The sequence below is a fragment of the Epinephelus moara genome, chromosome 22 (assembly GCF_006386435.1).
Source record: "Epinephelus moara isolate mb chromosome 22, YSFRI_EMoa_1.0, whole genome shotgun sequence".
NCBI lineage: Eukaryota > Metazoa > Chordata > Actinopteri > Perciformes > Serranidae > Epinephelus > Epinephelus moara.
In genome coordinates, this window is record NC_065527.1 from 11,774,257 (window position 1) to 11,791,820 (window position 17,564).

Consider the following 17,564-nt stretch of genomic DNA (forward strand, 5'->3'; position numbering starts at 1 on the left):
GAAGGATTTACGCAGGGGATTTTCATACATTTACAATAAATAATTCCTGGATTTACTGTACCCTGATCCCTGCCGCTTTTGTGATATTGATTTAATGCAGCTAAGCATTCCAAGCATTTAAGAATTCACTTACACTATGCAGTGCATTCAATATCATAATGATCTCCTGGATATAGGCAGGGCTGTGTGTGGTGTACATGCATCAGCAACACATTTACAGCTATGGAAAAACGATGACATTGTAAATCCATTAATTGTAGTGAGTGCAGTAGGGAGTTAGCTCATGGAAAAATGAGCGTGTGTGCCTGGAAATGTCTGTCTCAAGGGCACGACTACATGTATGTGCACAATGAGATTGAAATTCAGCATCCCAGGGGGCCACTGCAAAGCCTGTGGCAAAATGGCACTAGAGGGTATTAGTTAGGGACTTATCGTCTTATTCCATACAGCATCTTAGTAAGCTCCTTAAAGCAGCCTTGGATCAGTCGGACAATACTTCACTATCATACTGCATTATGGAGAAGAAGCGCTGCAACACAGGACATAAATACTGTGCTAATCCCTCCTCATGTCTGATTCGCTTGTGTTCTGCCGTGACCTCAGACTGACCCGGAAACTAATGTGACATTTGCGAACACAGATCCCACCTGTCGAAGGGAGTGAGTGTCGCTTAGGTCACTGCGGTGGTGCTGAATTATAAATGCATGAACTCAACATGTCTGGGATGCATACAGTACAGCTGCTTAGCAAAAGGAGACTCACCTCTCGGCGCATTGCACAGTGGACGGTGATGATGACAAAACCTTGGACAGAGTCAAAGACAGCAAACAGGACCTGAAAGAGACCAGCAAGATTTACTTGTGAATTTTTGCACATTTTTATTTTATTGCAGTTGTTCCCAAACAATTTATTAACCTGACACGTAAAAGAGTTTGTTACACAGGACCATCTTAGAAGCAATCATTGGAAACTGTTTGGAAAATGGCAGGCATTTTCAAAAAATACTTGGTAGTTGATTGGATGAACCATCTGTCTATCACCAACTATCACAGTCGGGAGAAGAGCAAGAACATCTTTTGCATTTAGAAAAGCCTTCGATGCCGTTCTTTGCTCTTCCTCCAGTGAAGTAATTCTATAGCTATACTATAGCAGCATCTATGTTACCCTCCTGAGGAGCCGCTATTGTTGTTTTTAACCAAAAGCTCCTGCTGTGTGTCATGGCATGTGTCTACAGGATCCATCATTTCCACGCTTCCCATTCACTGTCTAAGTAAACAGCTGTGCAATGCATTCTGGAAGCATCCTGTTGCGTTACGAGAGACGAGGCGTCCACTCACCCTTTGCATAAAGCTGAGGTCAGGCTACTGTAGACAGACTCGCAGCCTCTGGAAACTCCAGCCTGTTCCCATTCCCAACTCATCAAATAGATAGAGACAGATACTGACACCTTTTGCAGCAGTATGATACACACCGGGCATCAGCAATTATTGACGCAACAGGAAACAACTAAACTCATCAAATACCATCACTTTGTCAATGGACATCCACGTCAGATAGCGACGCACAAAGGCACCTTTCGTGGCATCATGAAACGCCCCAGCCTGCAGCAGTTTTTAATGCTGCCGGCAACTACTGTAGTTTAAAAAGGGACAAAGTCCCTATGGGGGTTAGGATTGGTCAAACGCACTCGGGACTTTCACCTGGGAGCCTGCTGTTCTATTCCTGTGTGAAACCAAAAGGCAGCTGTGTTATTTTAATAAAAAAGTAGTGTGCTAAAATGTGTAACACGCTACAGTAGTGATGTATGTCACATAACATATGTCACTTAATGTTACATGACGTTAGTGACAACCGTATTTATTAAGCAAACCCATGATGTTTTTTGTAAACCAAACCACTTGCTTTTGTTACCTGAACTTCAGAAAATAAATGTAGAAATGAGATGTTTTATGTACGTTTTAAGTTTATTTAGAGAAAGACTGTATGCATGTAACGAGCAGAAGTGTATTTTGAAAAGACACAATGCACGTAATGTGAAGCACAAACCGACAAACTGTCCTAGAACGTACAAAACTGATGCAGGAGGCCATCGAGTGCGTCACATTTTGACGTTTAGATCCACTGACAAAGCGGTGATTTGATGAGTTGGGATGAAAACACCTTGGCACACCTGGAAATCTTTCACACTAACCGTAGATGATCTGATATAAAGACTGATTTAGCAACTGCGCGGCTTATTTTTCACCTCAAATGTTTTCAGAAGCTCATTCTAATGAACTATTTTTGCAATATAGGAGAAAGTTTCCAATCAAGCTGCCATGTTGGGAGCACAAAGCCCATGAGTTAAAGTGGCACACCTGTAAAACATTGTAAAACCTTGCCTGTAGCTGCCAGTGCCTCCTAACAACACGCTGATTGGTCAGAACCACTGTGGTTAACACACAAACGCATTACTTGAAGTCTGATAAGATGGATCTCCAGATGATCTTGTAATCCCCCAATTCTTGTCTGATCCTGTGATATCATGAGAATCCAGCTGTTGTGCAAAGTAACCCATTCAAAGTGATTTTTGTTTTCCAGGTCCTCCCTCACACAGACTCCACGACCATGCCTCTACACACATATCACAAGTCAACTTATGTCAATATTTGGCACCACGGCTGCATTTGACAGTTTTTCCCAACAACAGAAGCATCTAATGTGGGACAGCTAACCTCTCCTCGCCACAGAAAGCCGTAAGCTCGCAGCTGCTTACATGCTACAAACTGATCTTAGTTCTTTTGGCCGGAAGGTTGAGCTGTTTCAAACTGTGTCGAGGGCTGAGATGTAACGGCGTTTCTCTTTGAGCAGGCTACAGCGACAAATCTTTCCATCACTGCTCTGACAGTCAGCTATTTCTGACTTGTGTGCACCTGGAAAACTCACCGAGCCAGAAAGTGTGTCGCGTTGCCATGACAACCAGCAACCCCGAGGCGTCATTACCATTCTCTGCTGTGGTATAATTGCAAAATTTAGTGTTTAGCATCTTGTTACGGTGACTTTTTTTCGCTCTTTTGATACAGTTGAAAATGGAATATAAAAATGTTGCCTTGTTTTGTGATGTGGTGAAAAGTTGAAAGTTAAAAAAGTGCTTGAAAAAAAAAAAGACAATCTTGTGGCATTCTGCAGCACCTGCGTTACTAACCATTGTGTTATCATATCCAGCATTGCTGTAATACTGGAGTGAAATGACTCAGTAATCATTAGAGAAACACTGATATGGGAATTAAGTGAGTCAGCCAAGTCATGTTTATTCATAATAAATCACTGCAGCCGTTCATACTTTCATTCATACACTGTCTGTGCTCATGATCCTGACACACTGTACGCTTCTTTGTGTCATACTTTTTCAGTGATGATCAGAATTGTACTTTATTGTGTTGTACACCATTTCAAAGCCGCTTTCTATGATGCATCACAGGTGTACATGTTTGTGTTACAGGTTACAGCATGTGAGCGTCTGCTAGTGTTGCTGAGAAACATCACCTGGAAGAGTGTGGAGCGCCGGTCGGTTATGGCCAGCACCGCTGACATCCAGGTTAATGCTAACAGGGGAAGAACCACGCAGGAACTCCACAGAGACGCCCTGTCAGAGAAAGAGAAAGGGAGGCAGACGCAGAGAGGGGTAGAGGAGGGGCGCAGAGGGAGAAGGAACAAGGGGTTCAGTCTCAGAGCAGACCAGCCAGCTCTGCTAAGTCCCATAACTCCACTTCTCACCCACCCCACCCCCGACACACAGATCAGTCATAGATTCAGTGGTGGGCAATTTGAAACTGACTGGCACACTGAGGTTTGTATCACACTTAATATTCCAACTGAGAAGTGGAAGATGATGTGTAATCATGTAGATAGTTATGAGACTGACAATTGCTCACAATTACATGGTTGATGTGCACAAATTGTCATGCTGGTGGACTGTGAGACGATAGGCAGGGGGCCAAGAAGGAGGGGGAAGACAGGCCATTGACAAGTACTGACATGGGGGCTTTCTGGAGAAGGAGTGTGTGTGGTGGTGTGTGTGTGTGTGTGTGCATCTGTAACTCTATGGAGTCAGACACCAATTTAAAATGTTCATGCTGTTTGAGCACATATTCCTGGTTTTATAACCATCAGTCTGACAGACGGACAGCTCTGTCTGGCTACGCTGAGAAATATGCGCGTCCCTTTACAGGTGCATGTCCAAAGGCGATGACGAAAAGAGAAAACAGAGCCATAAAGGCAAAGCTGCACTGTCCTCTTGTTAATATGTAAAGTTTCCAGCTGTTGTTGACTGTGATTTTACAGTATGGCTTGGTTACAGCCTGCATGCTATATGAAAAGACACACTCTGATACTGTAAGTGTACCTCATCATATACAATAAGTGTGTTTTAATAAGCTGTTCTGTTTCAAAGTGCTACAAAGTCATTTGAGAGCAAAGTAATGTGGAGAGCTTGCTTTGTCACAATCTTCGAATGCTGGTTATCTCTTTCTGGAAGTAAATTCCCAGGAAATAGTCTTAAAGCTTTATCAGGACGCTTATTTATAAATAGAGAATAGATAGAGAATAAAGGAGTGTTTAATACCAGCAACATTTAAGCTGCATTATTGTATTCTGTTGTTGCTGTTTCAGAGCTTTTTCACAGTATGGGTAAACAGATTATTTGAAGGACCTTCCAGCCAAATAGTACATTGAAAGCTACTGATATGTATTCAGCAAAGATGTAGGTGGATCTGAGATCAGCAAAGCTCTGTGAAATAAAGTCAATAATGGCCTCCGTGTTTTCCCAGTGACAACAAGAAACTGATACAAACTTGTTACTGCAAATAGGCAATCTCATCCCATTAGCGTCCAATCATGCGACAACACAACTAAGACCAGAGTTCCTGCTTTAAACAGAGCTCTCCTCCAAAGTAAACACAAAGCCATAATGAAAGATTTGCACAAGGACGTAGTTAAATATGCACAGGATTGTTTACAAGAGTAAAACGGGAGGAGGGTCTTTCATTAACAGCCTGGCTGCTGCAAACATGAAACCATGACAACGAAGCTCTCACTGAGAGGACCAAAATAAAGTCTTCAAACAGAAATTGGTCTTTGATCTTTCTCTTGTTAGACTATAGTGTCACCTTCGAGCATATCAACGTCCATTAGATGCTGGTGGGGAGATTGTGTGATACTTTAAGTTCAGAAAGTGGCATATAAAAAGAAGGTGCAGCCTGTTTCCATGTTGCATTACCTTACTTTATTTTGAATTCTAAATGATCTCTTACAGCGACACAAAGTATGTCAGAGGATTTTGTTGCTGCAATGTTTGGATATGTGTATTTGAAAGTATGACAGAGAGAAAAACACAAAAATTTGTAATGCACTCCCATAAAGTTGGAAGATTTGTGAAGATTTGTACGGAGCCCCGTAGAAATCACTCATGGCGATCATGACGAGATTTTTCTTTGGTTTTCTCCCACTAAATTTTACGTTCTCTTGCAATACTTTTGCATTCCCTTGCAACAGTTTCCCTTCAGTGCGCAAGGTGAAAACTGCAGCGTTTGATAGTAAACTGTTCAGTTAAGATAGAAAAACTGGAGAAATTAAGGTTACACATAGGTCCACATACAGGTTGCAGGTAACAGGAGGGGTCTGACTCCTTTCGACTCTAATTAGTGAGATAGCATGAAAGATCTCACTTTAACTTTTGGTGTTTTTGCAGCACTGCTACTTAAGATTTTGATTGAACGCTTGTTTCTGTGTTTCACTATCTGCACCTGACTGAGTCTCATTGTTGCTGCATTTGTAACCAACAGTAGCCCACAAGCATGCAGTGTCAATGAATGAGCGTTGGTATTACAGTAGCTACTGTGATCTAAGAATTCGTCTAAGTATATAATCGAAAAATTACATAACAATGCCCAGTGCAAAATAAAATTAACTGAGCTGAGCCACACTGGGCCACTGTGCTAGCAGCAGCTTAGCTGAAATAGACGCGGCTTAGAAGGAATGGAAGGAGGAAAGTATTGCGAGAGAATGCAAAATGTATTTTCAGAGAGCACAAACATATTGCGAGTTTAACGCAAAGTGTGAGTGAACACACACACACATAATCTTGTTGTGACCCTTTGGGAGCTCTGTAGATTTAAAATTGTGGCAAATATATTCTGATTTTAATCCTTAATGTGGGACTAAAAGTTGCAAAAACACTAGATAATATCATGTTTTGTTGGACCTTTCAAAATCTCTGCCTCATGTTTGTAATACCGATGTGACAAATCTTCCACTAGAGCCACAAAAGACAAACTGTTTCCACAGGCAGTGTGGCACTCTGCACAATTAGACATGCAGTGACAGTTCTAATAAATGCTCTTAACAATAAGACTGAAAAACCTGCAGCTGATTATGTTAGCTATCCTAAATGCTTTGCCAGTTTTCCCTCAGTCCATCCCTTAACTCCACTTGAAATGTGATGCGTTCACTGTAACCACCAGTTAAAGGTGGTGGAACTGAGATGACACTTCACCACATGAGATGTTATAATGAGAGCCAGAAAGTTTAGCAACACATTTCATAATGCAACACATGCACTGTCCCTGACATTGTAATGGCCTGATGTGTTAAGCCTCTGCAATACTGCACAATAAACAAGTTAAAACAAACTCTAAAAATGAAGCACAAACACTGTCTGACATAGGTCAGGTTTGCTCAGTGCGACCTGAGGAAAATCCACTTTGGATCAAAACATGCTCTCATTAAATAGTGGCGGCTTGCAGTGCAGGTGCTTTGCCTTTCATTAGTTTGGTTTTTCTTCATCCGGACAAGTCTGAATGTCATCCTGCATCATTACCGACAGCCAGAGATTACAAGGATGGAGGAGAGAGAGAGGATGATGGAGAGTAAGAGACACAGAGAGACAGAGAGAGGAATGGGGGGGAAAGAGGAAAAAAATAGAAAGATGAAGATGGACTAACATGGCGCTGCTGGCAGTCGCGCTGGACAGAGCGGTGCTCGAGATCACGCCACACTTGGAGCATTTCAGGAGCAGTCGGCTACGCGCCTCCGCTGGGACACTTTAGGACATGTGCACACAGACACACACATACACACACAACCATGTGGGGGGGACAGGAAGGGATGGGGATGTGTGGAAACATAAGTTCCAGAAATGGCAACAGGTGAATGTGCAGGCGGTCACAGTTGCAAAAAAAGAACCGAAAGAAAAGGAGAAAAAGTGGACACAACAAAGAGAGGGAGGGGGGGAAAGAAAAAAGGGGAAGGGGGAGGGAGAAAAGAAAGAAAGGCAAATTAAAACCAGATCTTAAAAAAGTAGCAGCAATGAATAACAGTCAGAATACAAAGATTGACTCAGAGCAAGTGGAGAGAAAGTGAGAGACGGACATTGCAGTGTTACAACGGAATAATGTGGATTAACAGATTACAGTGACACAGACAGGAAGTACACCGACTATCTTATTCCACTGCCAGTGTGTGTGTGTGTGTGTGTGCAGGATGGTGCACAGTGGAGCTTTATCAGGGTGCAAAGCAAGAAAAAAGACTTTGGCTGTTTACTTACAGTTGACTACTCAGATGGAGAGAAACAGTGTGTGTGTTGGTATGTGTGTGTGTGTATATATATCGCGAGTAGAGAATGATGGGGCCATGCACGGGCTATGCTACATTAGCGTCCCATCACAGCTCATTGCCTTAGTGCCAGCCACATCCCCACGGCTTCATAAGGAAATACATTACGCTAATGACAGCCTGTCCTGTTAGCAACACGATTGTGTGCGGGAGCGCTCAGATATGTGTGCGCTTCTGAACACACACATCTGAGAATCTGCGAGGGAATGTGCTATATACTCAGATAACACAGGGGACTTTGCTCGTAACAAAGACGTGTGCATCTGTTTGTTTGTGTACGTGTGTTTGTACACATCAACTTGTTTAATCTCAGTTGCATCAAAGAGTAACAAAAGCTAATCAACCCCCCAGAGAGCCAATCTGTAGGATTAACCCTTGCAGCTATACACAAATGATCAATTTCAATTTGTGCAGGAGACAGACATTGGAGGAAATGTAACGACATAGAGAAACAATGGAATCAATATGGAAATGAAAACATGGATTTGGCTGTGAGAGCTGAGGAAATCTCCGCTCATAGGATTAGTAAAGATGATAAACGACCCCCCACTGCTTTATTACAGTAATGTTGTAGGCAGATGCGTATGCATGCATATATATTGTATGTGGGCATACATCATGTGTGTGCACGTCTGAGAGAATAACGGATTTTGAAGTGCTCAAGAATTCACCCACATAAAGCTGGTGTTTACAGTATGTAATTAGGCTTCCGTCTGCCATTGATTTTCATATCCACCATATTCATCCGTGTCACACAATACTGAGAATATGAGATGTGAAAGCGATAGTGAAGTGCTGATAGATTTCACTGAGCAACAGAACATAACAGATGTCTTGTCGTTTTGTTGCCAAATTGGACCGCATTTTTGGACTCTTTTTACGGGAGGCACAGGTGCACAAGTAGGTGTGTGTTCAGAGACCCTTGAAAGCAGTTCGAGTTAGTTGCCATGAAAATATTGTCTCCCCGAGTTTGTGTCTGACAGAGAGTGAGTTTTATTTAATGCAGCAAATCTGTAGTCGGTTCCCACCAAGAATTGCGTGGATGGGTGAGTATCCTGTGTGTGTTTTGCAGGTAGAGTGTGTTGATGTCTTTTGTGTGTGTGTGTGTATGAGGTGCAGAGGGTTTGGGAAGTTATCTTACCCCGCTCGCTGCTTTTTAGACTTGTCTGAGATGCCATCCCGAGACATGAGCTTGTTAAACACCACGATTCCAATGAGCATATTCACCTGAGAAAGAGAGGACAGTTAATAGCTGCGATTCAATTCATGCACTATATCACTGCTCTATATACATCTGCTCTTTCTCTTAATATCTCAGTTGATTGAAGACTGAAAGTGACAGTGCCTTTGCTGTCAGGGCTCCCAGGCAGACTACCTCCTATGCAAGAGCAGCTTTAAGCTTATTCTAATGACATTTTTATTTCAAAAGCATACAAAGATTTCCCTGCATGCAGCTATTACTTACAAGTTTGAAAATCCATAATGGCATAAATGTCTAAAGACAATGTATGACATGATTCCTAAACACGTTACACTATAGCCTCCTAACTCTGTACATGTTTGTGATGCAGTGTCCCTTGAACCAGTACTTTTTATAAAGTGAGCTCAAATCTAACTAGTATAATTATGCCTCTTCTGTACAACTGATACACAATCAACAGCAATTTGGCCAATCACTGATAGATTTCATGATCTAGAAACATGTTTGGCAGATGCTATTTACACACAGTGTGTTAATAGCCAATATGGCTATGTATATCCGAGTGTATAAAACATCATGGCGGAGGACGTACCCAGGTGTCCATGACCAACAGTTCTATTTACACTACTATATTCCATGGCGTCCTAGCAACGTCAAAAAATGATGTTAACACAAATAGGTCCATTCAGGTATTCTGGTAACATTTGTACACACAGTCTGGGACTATTCTCCTTCAGTGCAAACAGACACATTTTTCCTCCTCAGATTCAACATTACAAATGTTAAATCTGAGTATTGATTGCTGCAGTACACATTCCAACCACTAGTGGCAGCGCTGAGTGCAATGTTGCTGCGCAGCACTCATTCAGTATGTGATGAATCAACTGCACCAAATTTAAAAGACACTGTGTGTATTCTTGAGGTCTAGAAACCATGTTAAACAAAATTCTTTTGAATTGTCTTATAGGTGTTATCTGTTTGCTGTACGCTGTACAATGATTGGCTCTTTCACAGCTGAGAGGCTAGTGAGGACCAATCATGGTATTTTGTATTGATTTCAGTTGAAGGATAATGACTGATGAGCCGTCCATTATCAGGGATTAATGGACTATGGGGAGGTCAGAACCTCAGCAGAGTCCTTTAATTCTTGATTACGGACAACTTGAAGAGTGTCATCCTGCTTGTACCATGCTTACTTGCCAAATGAGACCATTCATGAATTTTGCAATCAATACCTTTTTCAAATGTCATAACTTGGTTTACCTGGTAATACTTGAGGGTCTGACTAAGACCTGGAACAATCATAACCATCCTATAGGTTTAATAAGGTCAGGTAAACACTATAAACCATGGATATGTCTGGGCAATGGGAGATATCTGTATTCCGCTCAGTTCATAGAACCCTTTGGCTTAGCGATGAGCCAGAAAGCTAACATTATACGAGCAAGATTCAAAGTAAGTAAATAGAATTAAATGGTATATTTGACAACAAGACTAGCCAGCTATGTTATTGTCCCCAAATCAATGTCAAGACTTTCACAAACAAATGACAGAGATATTATGTAGCCAACACGTCTATTTACAAAGGTGAACAGACAGTTTTACTAGAAACAGCCTAGCAGGCGTCCAATATCACAAATTAATGGACATCCTACAGCCAATCAAAATCGAGTGTTCACCCAGGCCATGGTTTAAAGAACATCATCGCTGCTCGGATTCTTTAAAAGCTCCCTGTCCGCCATATATAATAGTATAACCAGTTGCTATAAATGGTGAGTTCCTTGAGGTGAGTGTTTCTGACTGATTTATACAACAAACATCAATTTTTATCACTTCCAGCTGTGATTTTGTTTTCATTTGTAGTGAATACCCTCAAAAAACAAACAAACAAACAAAAAAAACAGAGAGAGAGAAAAAAAAACACTTATTGCCTCTCATCCTGGCTTCTCTTACTAATGAGGAGCTCGTAGCTAAGCCTGCCAAACATCTGGCCATAGTGACCCAGTGACAAAGATTCTATTAGGCACACAGATCTGAGCCAAGGCTTGCTACATGTAGACCTCTTCCACTCTAAAAATCCTGCCCATCTGGGAGATTTTCTATCCCGGCGACACACTAATCCTGATTTCCAACATTTATCTGCACTCTTTCTTCCACCCGTTATGGGTTTCCCTGTAGAGTCTTTGTTTGGTTATTCATCTGCTAGTGTTCTTCGGGATGTCAGCGGTGCATTAGCGATGACATTCACGCTCTAGTACATACCTATACTGTGCATGCGATGAATTCCTATTCTTATCAAGGTCCTAAACTGAATGTCTGCTCTGATTCTTTCCTTCATCTGTCACCAAGAGCAGCTTCTGGCTAGGCAGGGAAAATTTTATAGATTCAATACACGGTTGCTGGAAATCCTAAAAAAAGAGCTGAGTAGTTGAGCAGTTAAAGTCAGACTTTCATGTGGTCAGTTGAATTTCCAGTTTTTTGCAGCTTTTGCAGAAGCCGGATTTTTACTTGAAGCTTTGCTCCATCTACAGTACATCTGGCAGCTTTTGCAATTTGCTAAAAACTCTCTCTCTCTCTCTCTCTCTCTCTCTCTCTCTCTCTCTCTCTCTCTCTCTCTCTCTCTCTGATCTCCTTCCCTCTTACGTGTGTGCTGCTGCTGACAACTACCTACGATGTGCCAGATTGCGCGAGCACAATTGTCATGCCAGTCTTGTCTGGCCCTGGCTCTGTGAGTCAGCATCATCCTGCTCTGCTATTTGCCCAGGGCCAGGTTCATTAATTAGAGAAGAGTCCTGTGGGAAGGTCTGTGTTTCTCTGCCCGACGTCCCACTCTCATTACAGATGTTTGTTAGAGTGGGGCCCCAGCAACAACACCGGGGGGCCGGGGACCATTACATAGCAGCTGGGGTGTGGAGTGTACATCAACAGTGTGGAGGTAGAGATGGCAGAAAGCTGGAAACATTCCAAGGATACCCAAACACTGACACACATGTATGTGGATAACTATGCTTGGATTTAACACAGTGACTGTATCCAATGAGCTTCTATACATACACAAACATTCTGTTGTTGTAATGTATAATTCTACTATTCTAAATGGACGTACAATGGATTTTTTAAGCACCAACACCTTGTGTACCTTCTTACTGTGTGTGTGAATGTGACAGTGGTGATTTGCCGTGTTTCCTGACCGTGAAACCTTTAAATAACAGTAATATTGAAAGCCACCACATTATCATAACCATGAATATTCAGCACCATATAATCCCTAATATTCCCTGCAGCTCGAACAAACTGTCAAACTGCCGCTCTCTTGTCAGGAATTCACTTCAAAAACATGCATATCACTCTGCGCACCTGTGACGCTGTCTGATCCACGCTTTCCTTTCTGACATACTGTACAGAGAGAGTGCAAGCAACGAGGAAAAGAAAATCCAAATGCATGGGCAGAAACACAACAACAACAACAGCAGTGGTAGCAATTACCGAACTAAAGTTCAGTACCCCATCCAGACTTATTGAGCTTACTGGTGGAAATATCCGCCCAGGGATTCATTTAGGAGAAATTAGCTAATCCTAAAAACAGCCACATACAGCAGCACACAACAACGGATGATTAAAACACCACTGAGATGCAATCAATGCAGTCAATGTTGCCGCAGAACAATAAAGGGCTATATTTTCTTGTGCATTAAAACGTCTGTTTTATAGCAATTGGCAAAAGCAAACAAAAGACACATTATAATGATTGTGGTATGCACCATTAGTCACATATTCATGTGTGAGAATAAGTTTTTAAAATAAGAATTTATCCTTAAATACACTGGGTACAGTGACTCATACTTTGAAAGCACACATAAGAGTGAGAGATTTGGCTGCTGGGCTCAGATTTCAGTCCAGATGTGTTGCATTGCTGGGAAGCTCTTGTCTGCTGGAATATATTTTAGTGTTTCTGGGCTGGCATTTTTAAACACAAAGATCAAAGTGCTCATCTCATCATTTTGTCGTGGACACCCAGGGTGCATGTGTTCGCATGTGCATTGGGGGGAGTGAAAGGGAGAAGGAAAAATCCTCAAAGGTCAGCTGTAGCTGCTTTAAAGCCCTTCGCTCGGGGGCTAACTTAGAAGAATGTTTGTAGAATTATGCAATGTGACCAGAGAGAGAAGGAATCTCAGCAAGAAAGAGTATTGTTGGAAAGACTCACCAACACAATGACAGCAGCGGGCCCAACGAAGGCATAAAGCAGACCGCCCTCCAAGGACAACCAGCAACTAGAGAGAAAGAAAAACAGAGACGTGTTTGAAGCACAAAACGCAGCAAAATCACAGAACTGCTGGCGTATAAACCGTCACTTCACCACACTCAGGTCTCACATTTCACTTTCTGTGAGTGCCAAGCACTTCACCACAACAAGTACACAACCAATTAAGGATCACATTTACTTGAATTTCCCTAAGTGAGGGATAAAGCAGTCATTGCTATGGCTGGGTAAGTGCCTCTTTCTGTAAATATTGCCCTCAGTGTCGAGCAAATTTATTATGTACATTACCTAAAACATATCCTCCAACTGTAAATGCTCTTGCGAAATTTCATTTGGCTTGAAAGCTCCTGAGACTTAATGAGTTTAAATGTGTCCTCCAGTGATGTCATCAGAGCACACTGAAACCTCAATGTTGTCTTAATTGCAGCTCAATAAAAAGGAAGATGCAAAACACGCGGCTCAAAAGCTAATATACTGTCCTCGTATTAATGAGATGTTAAGTAGAGTAAGAGGGAACACAGTTGTAAACATCTTTTAAGATGTGTTTTCATTGAATCAATTAGACCATTGACTGGATAATGGAGCTTTTGTGGGTCATTTCTTGTTTAACGGTGAGCCCAACAGTAATTGTAAATAGTGCTTTTTAAATGCTCTCCAATGCCAACAAAACGTAGGTAACAAGCTTTACATATGCCCACTGACTGTCACCTCAGTGAGAGGAGTTTTATTTTAAATTAAAGGTGCCGGAAATCTATTTTCTCAATCAGCCTCTTGCTGATACGATGAAGTCCTACATAAACATAACATTTTCTGCCTAGATCAGAGCAGTTATGGTTATTTCACATGACATATTTCTGCATTCATGCTTTTGTCCCTGCTTGTCTGCCTGGTTTAAGGCCCAGTGGTGATGCAGGCCGATGCTGTTGCCTGTCACTCCGCAACAAAGGCTACAGCCAGTGGCCAACTCGCAGGGACCCTCTGTGCCTTCAACAGAGGAAATAACTCTGTCATAGTAATAGTCTGTTTTTGTCAGGACGAATTCAAGATGCTAGTTAGCCATTTTGCACATTGACATCACATCCTGATGTTGAAAGACACGTTTGTTTCAATCTCATGCCCTCTTGACTTTGCCATTTGTTTGCTTTCCTTACATCCATTTCTCCTCTGAACTGAGGTGAACTGCCAATCAAATTGATTTCTCTCTGACAGACAGGCTCCGCCGAGCTCGATGCTTCATCAGCCAAAAAACAGCTGACAAGGGCCGACAAGTGCGTATTGTGTGGGAAACACTGCAAAAACAAGGGCAGCAGACATGCACCGATGGCCAGACATTGACCGACAGCCGATCGTTGGCTTGGTGTGTCAGGTCCTTTAGTGTGTGGCTTTAGGGAGCTGTATGCAACATTCAGGGCATATCTATGATTCCGAGTCTGTGGGAGGGATAGTCTGCTAACTGTTCTCAACATGGAGGTGGCTAGCAGCTAACAATGCTAAATCCATAAACAGCACTAAACAACGGCAACAATGCTAACAGAGCTAACAATATTAATCAGGTGGGAACAGGAGGATGGGCGCAATGCTTCTGAAGCAACGCCATCCCAGAATCAGCGGTAACCACTGTATGAGCGCAGTGCAAAGCGTCAGTGATGAGCTAGCCAGTGGGATATACACAGATCAGCCAAAACATTAAAACCACTGACAGGTAAAGTGAGTAGCATTGATCACCTTGTTACAGTGCAATATTCCAATGGGAAACCTTGGGTCCTGGCATTCTTGTAAATGCTACCTGACACACTCCACCCACCCAAACACTGTTGCAGACCAAGTAAACCCCCTCATGGCAATGGCACCCTGCCACACCACAAAAACTGCTCAGTGGCCCGAGGAACATGACAGAGACCTAAAGGCATTCACCTGGCCTCCAAATTCCCCAAATCCCAGTGTGATGAAACATCTGTGGGACGTGCTGTTACCCCACCTCACAACCCACAGGACCCAAAAGATCTGAAGCCAAAGCCCTGGTGCCAGACACCAAGGGACAACCCCAGAGGTCCTGTGTCCATGCCTTGACAGGTCAGAGACAAGTCTGGTCCAAGGAGCACCCACCTTGGATCGGGGGTACCTGTGGGGTACCAGCATGTCCCTGAAATGTTCGATCAGCTTGGGATCTGGGTTAAGTGCCATTGCCATAAGAGGGTTTACTTAGTCTGCAACGGTGTTCAGGTGGGTGGAGTGCATCAGGCAGCATTTAGATGAGTGGTTTGTTGCTTTATTAAAGCTCTGAATGTTGCATACAGAACATTTACAGTGGCGGAGTTGGAAAAAGGTGATGTACCAATCACAGCATCATTTGAATCAAAATGTGTTAACAAGTATTGCTGATATTGCCGGTGTTACCCCAAACAGTTCTGAGGAGGCAAATTAGCTGAGTTTATGACCGTTTTAACTCTTAATGATGCTTCTCCCCACTTCAACTCGGACTGTTTAGTCATGAATATTTAAAGTTGCAGAGAAATACTTCAGGATTTAAAGCTACTTTTTAGGGGCTTCAATGTGTTTTTAATAGAATCTTAATAACCCCTCTTAAAACTGGCTTTAACAACATTGTCTTGCACCCATTAAATGAACAGCACAGATGAGTTCTGCATTTCACCAAGTGCATGCTGGGAGACGCTTCAGTCCCCCTGTGACACAGGATAGGAATAAGCGGTTATGGAAACTTGGATGAATAGATGGAGGGAGGGAAAAACTGATTTTTTTGTTGATATGAATAATGTGAGAAATACATTCAGAGTTTATGCATTCAGCTGTTTGTGGCAGAGCCTCCTCTGAATCAATAACCACCTCTGGTATGTTATAAAAAAATGTATAAAAATACAAATTTATGGAATAGACCTCAGCTTGAAACCTTCAGGAATAAAAAGCGAGGATGCAGTATTTCAAGCAGCAAAGGGAAAACTTTGGTATGCTTGGAATGGTCACAGAGGGCACTGGATGGAGCGGTGCTGATATTGAGTGGTGATTTTCAACACTGGTCATGATTGGTGTGAGGCACAGGGCAGGGGGTAGGGAAGCGGTACTCACTAGCTGGCTGTGCCGTAACCTCTCGCTCTGGTGAAACCCACCGACACTGCTACAACTAGGGCTGGAAGACCTGCAGACAGACAGAGAGAGAGAGAGAGAGAAAGATCAAAAGGGTGAGACAAAGGATAAAAGGAAGCCTTAATGGGGGCGATGAAGCATGTCGGCCAAATAAGATTCTCAAGTGCGAACGACTCCATATGGCTCTCCCCATTCAAATGCTAAGCAGCCATGCAATAGTGCGTAACCTGTGCATATGTGATTGAAACTGACTTAGTGCTCTGCAGGTAAGCCTGAGTGCGCCGTATGTCCTCCCTGACACACAGGTCTAGCTACAGGCATGAAAACTGGGCTTGGATCCCAGTTTGTTGCAGGGACAGAAGCTCTAATGTAGCGTTTCAACACATTCTTATGTACATTAAAGTGACAGTTCACCCCCCAAATCAGAAATACATATTTTCCCCTCTCACTTGTAGTGCTATTTATCAATCTAGACTGTTTGGGTTTGAGTTGCCAAGTGTTGGAGATATTGATCATCGAGATGTCTGCCTGCTCTTGAGTATAATGGAACTAGATGGCACTCTTGTGGTGCTTAAAGCGCTGAAAAAATACATTTGAAAAGCTCAACAGCAATGTCTTTCTCCTGAAATTCTGATCTGGTTACTCAAGATGATTCATAGACCTTGTTGTGAGCAGTTTCATAAAGGAACTATATTCTTTCTACTGAACTACACCCACCACCGTGTGGAAGAAAGAGTGCATCCACTGCTAGCACCACTGAGTAAGCTGATGTTACAGCTCAGCTGAGAAGGACACCATTAATGTTTACGTCTTGCACTGTCAAGCGTTCAAGTCTCCTGTCTATATGTAGATTCACGCTTTCTTCTGCACTGTGATGCAGCTGGGAGATAGAGTTCGGTGGAAAGAAAATTGTTCAACAACTACTTTGAGAAACCAGAGCATGATTTCTCGAAAGAGAAGTTGCTGTTGAGTTTTTAAAATCTATTTTTTGGCGCTTTGAGCACCACATATTGAGTGCAATCTAGTTCCATTATACTCAAGAGAAGGCAGACATTTCTACAGCTGATATCTCCAACAGTCTGCAACTCACACCAGAGCAATCTAGACTCATAAACAGTACCACAAGTAAGAGAAAAAATATGATTTGGACGTGAACTGTCCCTTTAAGGCTGCCTTAGGTGACCTACACATGCAGCATTCCTGTGAGAGAGTAACACTATGAGTGTGAGGATGTGAGACTAAAAGAGAGTTTAAAAATGTGAGGTGCAGCTGAGAGTGGTCAATGAGTCCTGCATTAATTAGCTAAATCAAACACTTTGGGTGTGTCCGCATGTGTGTGTGCGTGTGTGT

The 17,564-nt window shown here is 42.5% G+C and overlaps 1 protein-coding gene across 1 annotated transcript in view; it reads right to left on the reverse strand.

The window, feature by feature from the left end:
- Positions 1 to 17,564, reverse strand: part of adgrb2 (adhesion G protein-coupled receptor B2) — a 273,447-nt gene that overhangs the window by 34,195 nt on the left and 221,688 nt on the right. The window contains exons 21-26 of the mRNA XM_050035088.1: positions 16,197 to 16,266; positions 13,056 to 13,122; positions 8,792 to 8,877; positions 6,981 to 7,079; positions 3,526 to 3,625; positions 763 to 834 (exon numbers count right to left, since the gene is read on the reverse strand). Coding sequence (XP_049891045.1) covers positions 763 to 834; positions 3,526 to 3,625; positions 6,981 to 7,079; positions 8,792 to 8,877; positions 13,056 to 13,122; positions 16,197 to 16,266 — 494 coding nt within the window. The remainder of the gene's footprint in view (positions 1 to 762; positions 835 to 3,525; positions 3,626 to 6,980; positions 7,080 to 8,791; positions 8,878 to 13,055; positions 13,123 to 16,196; positions 16,267 to 17,564) is intronic.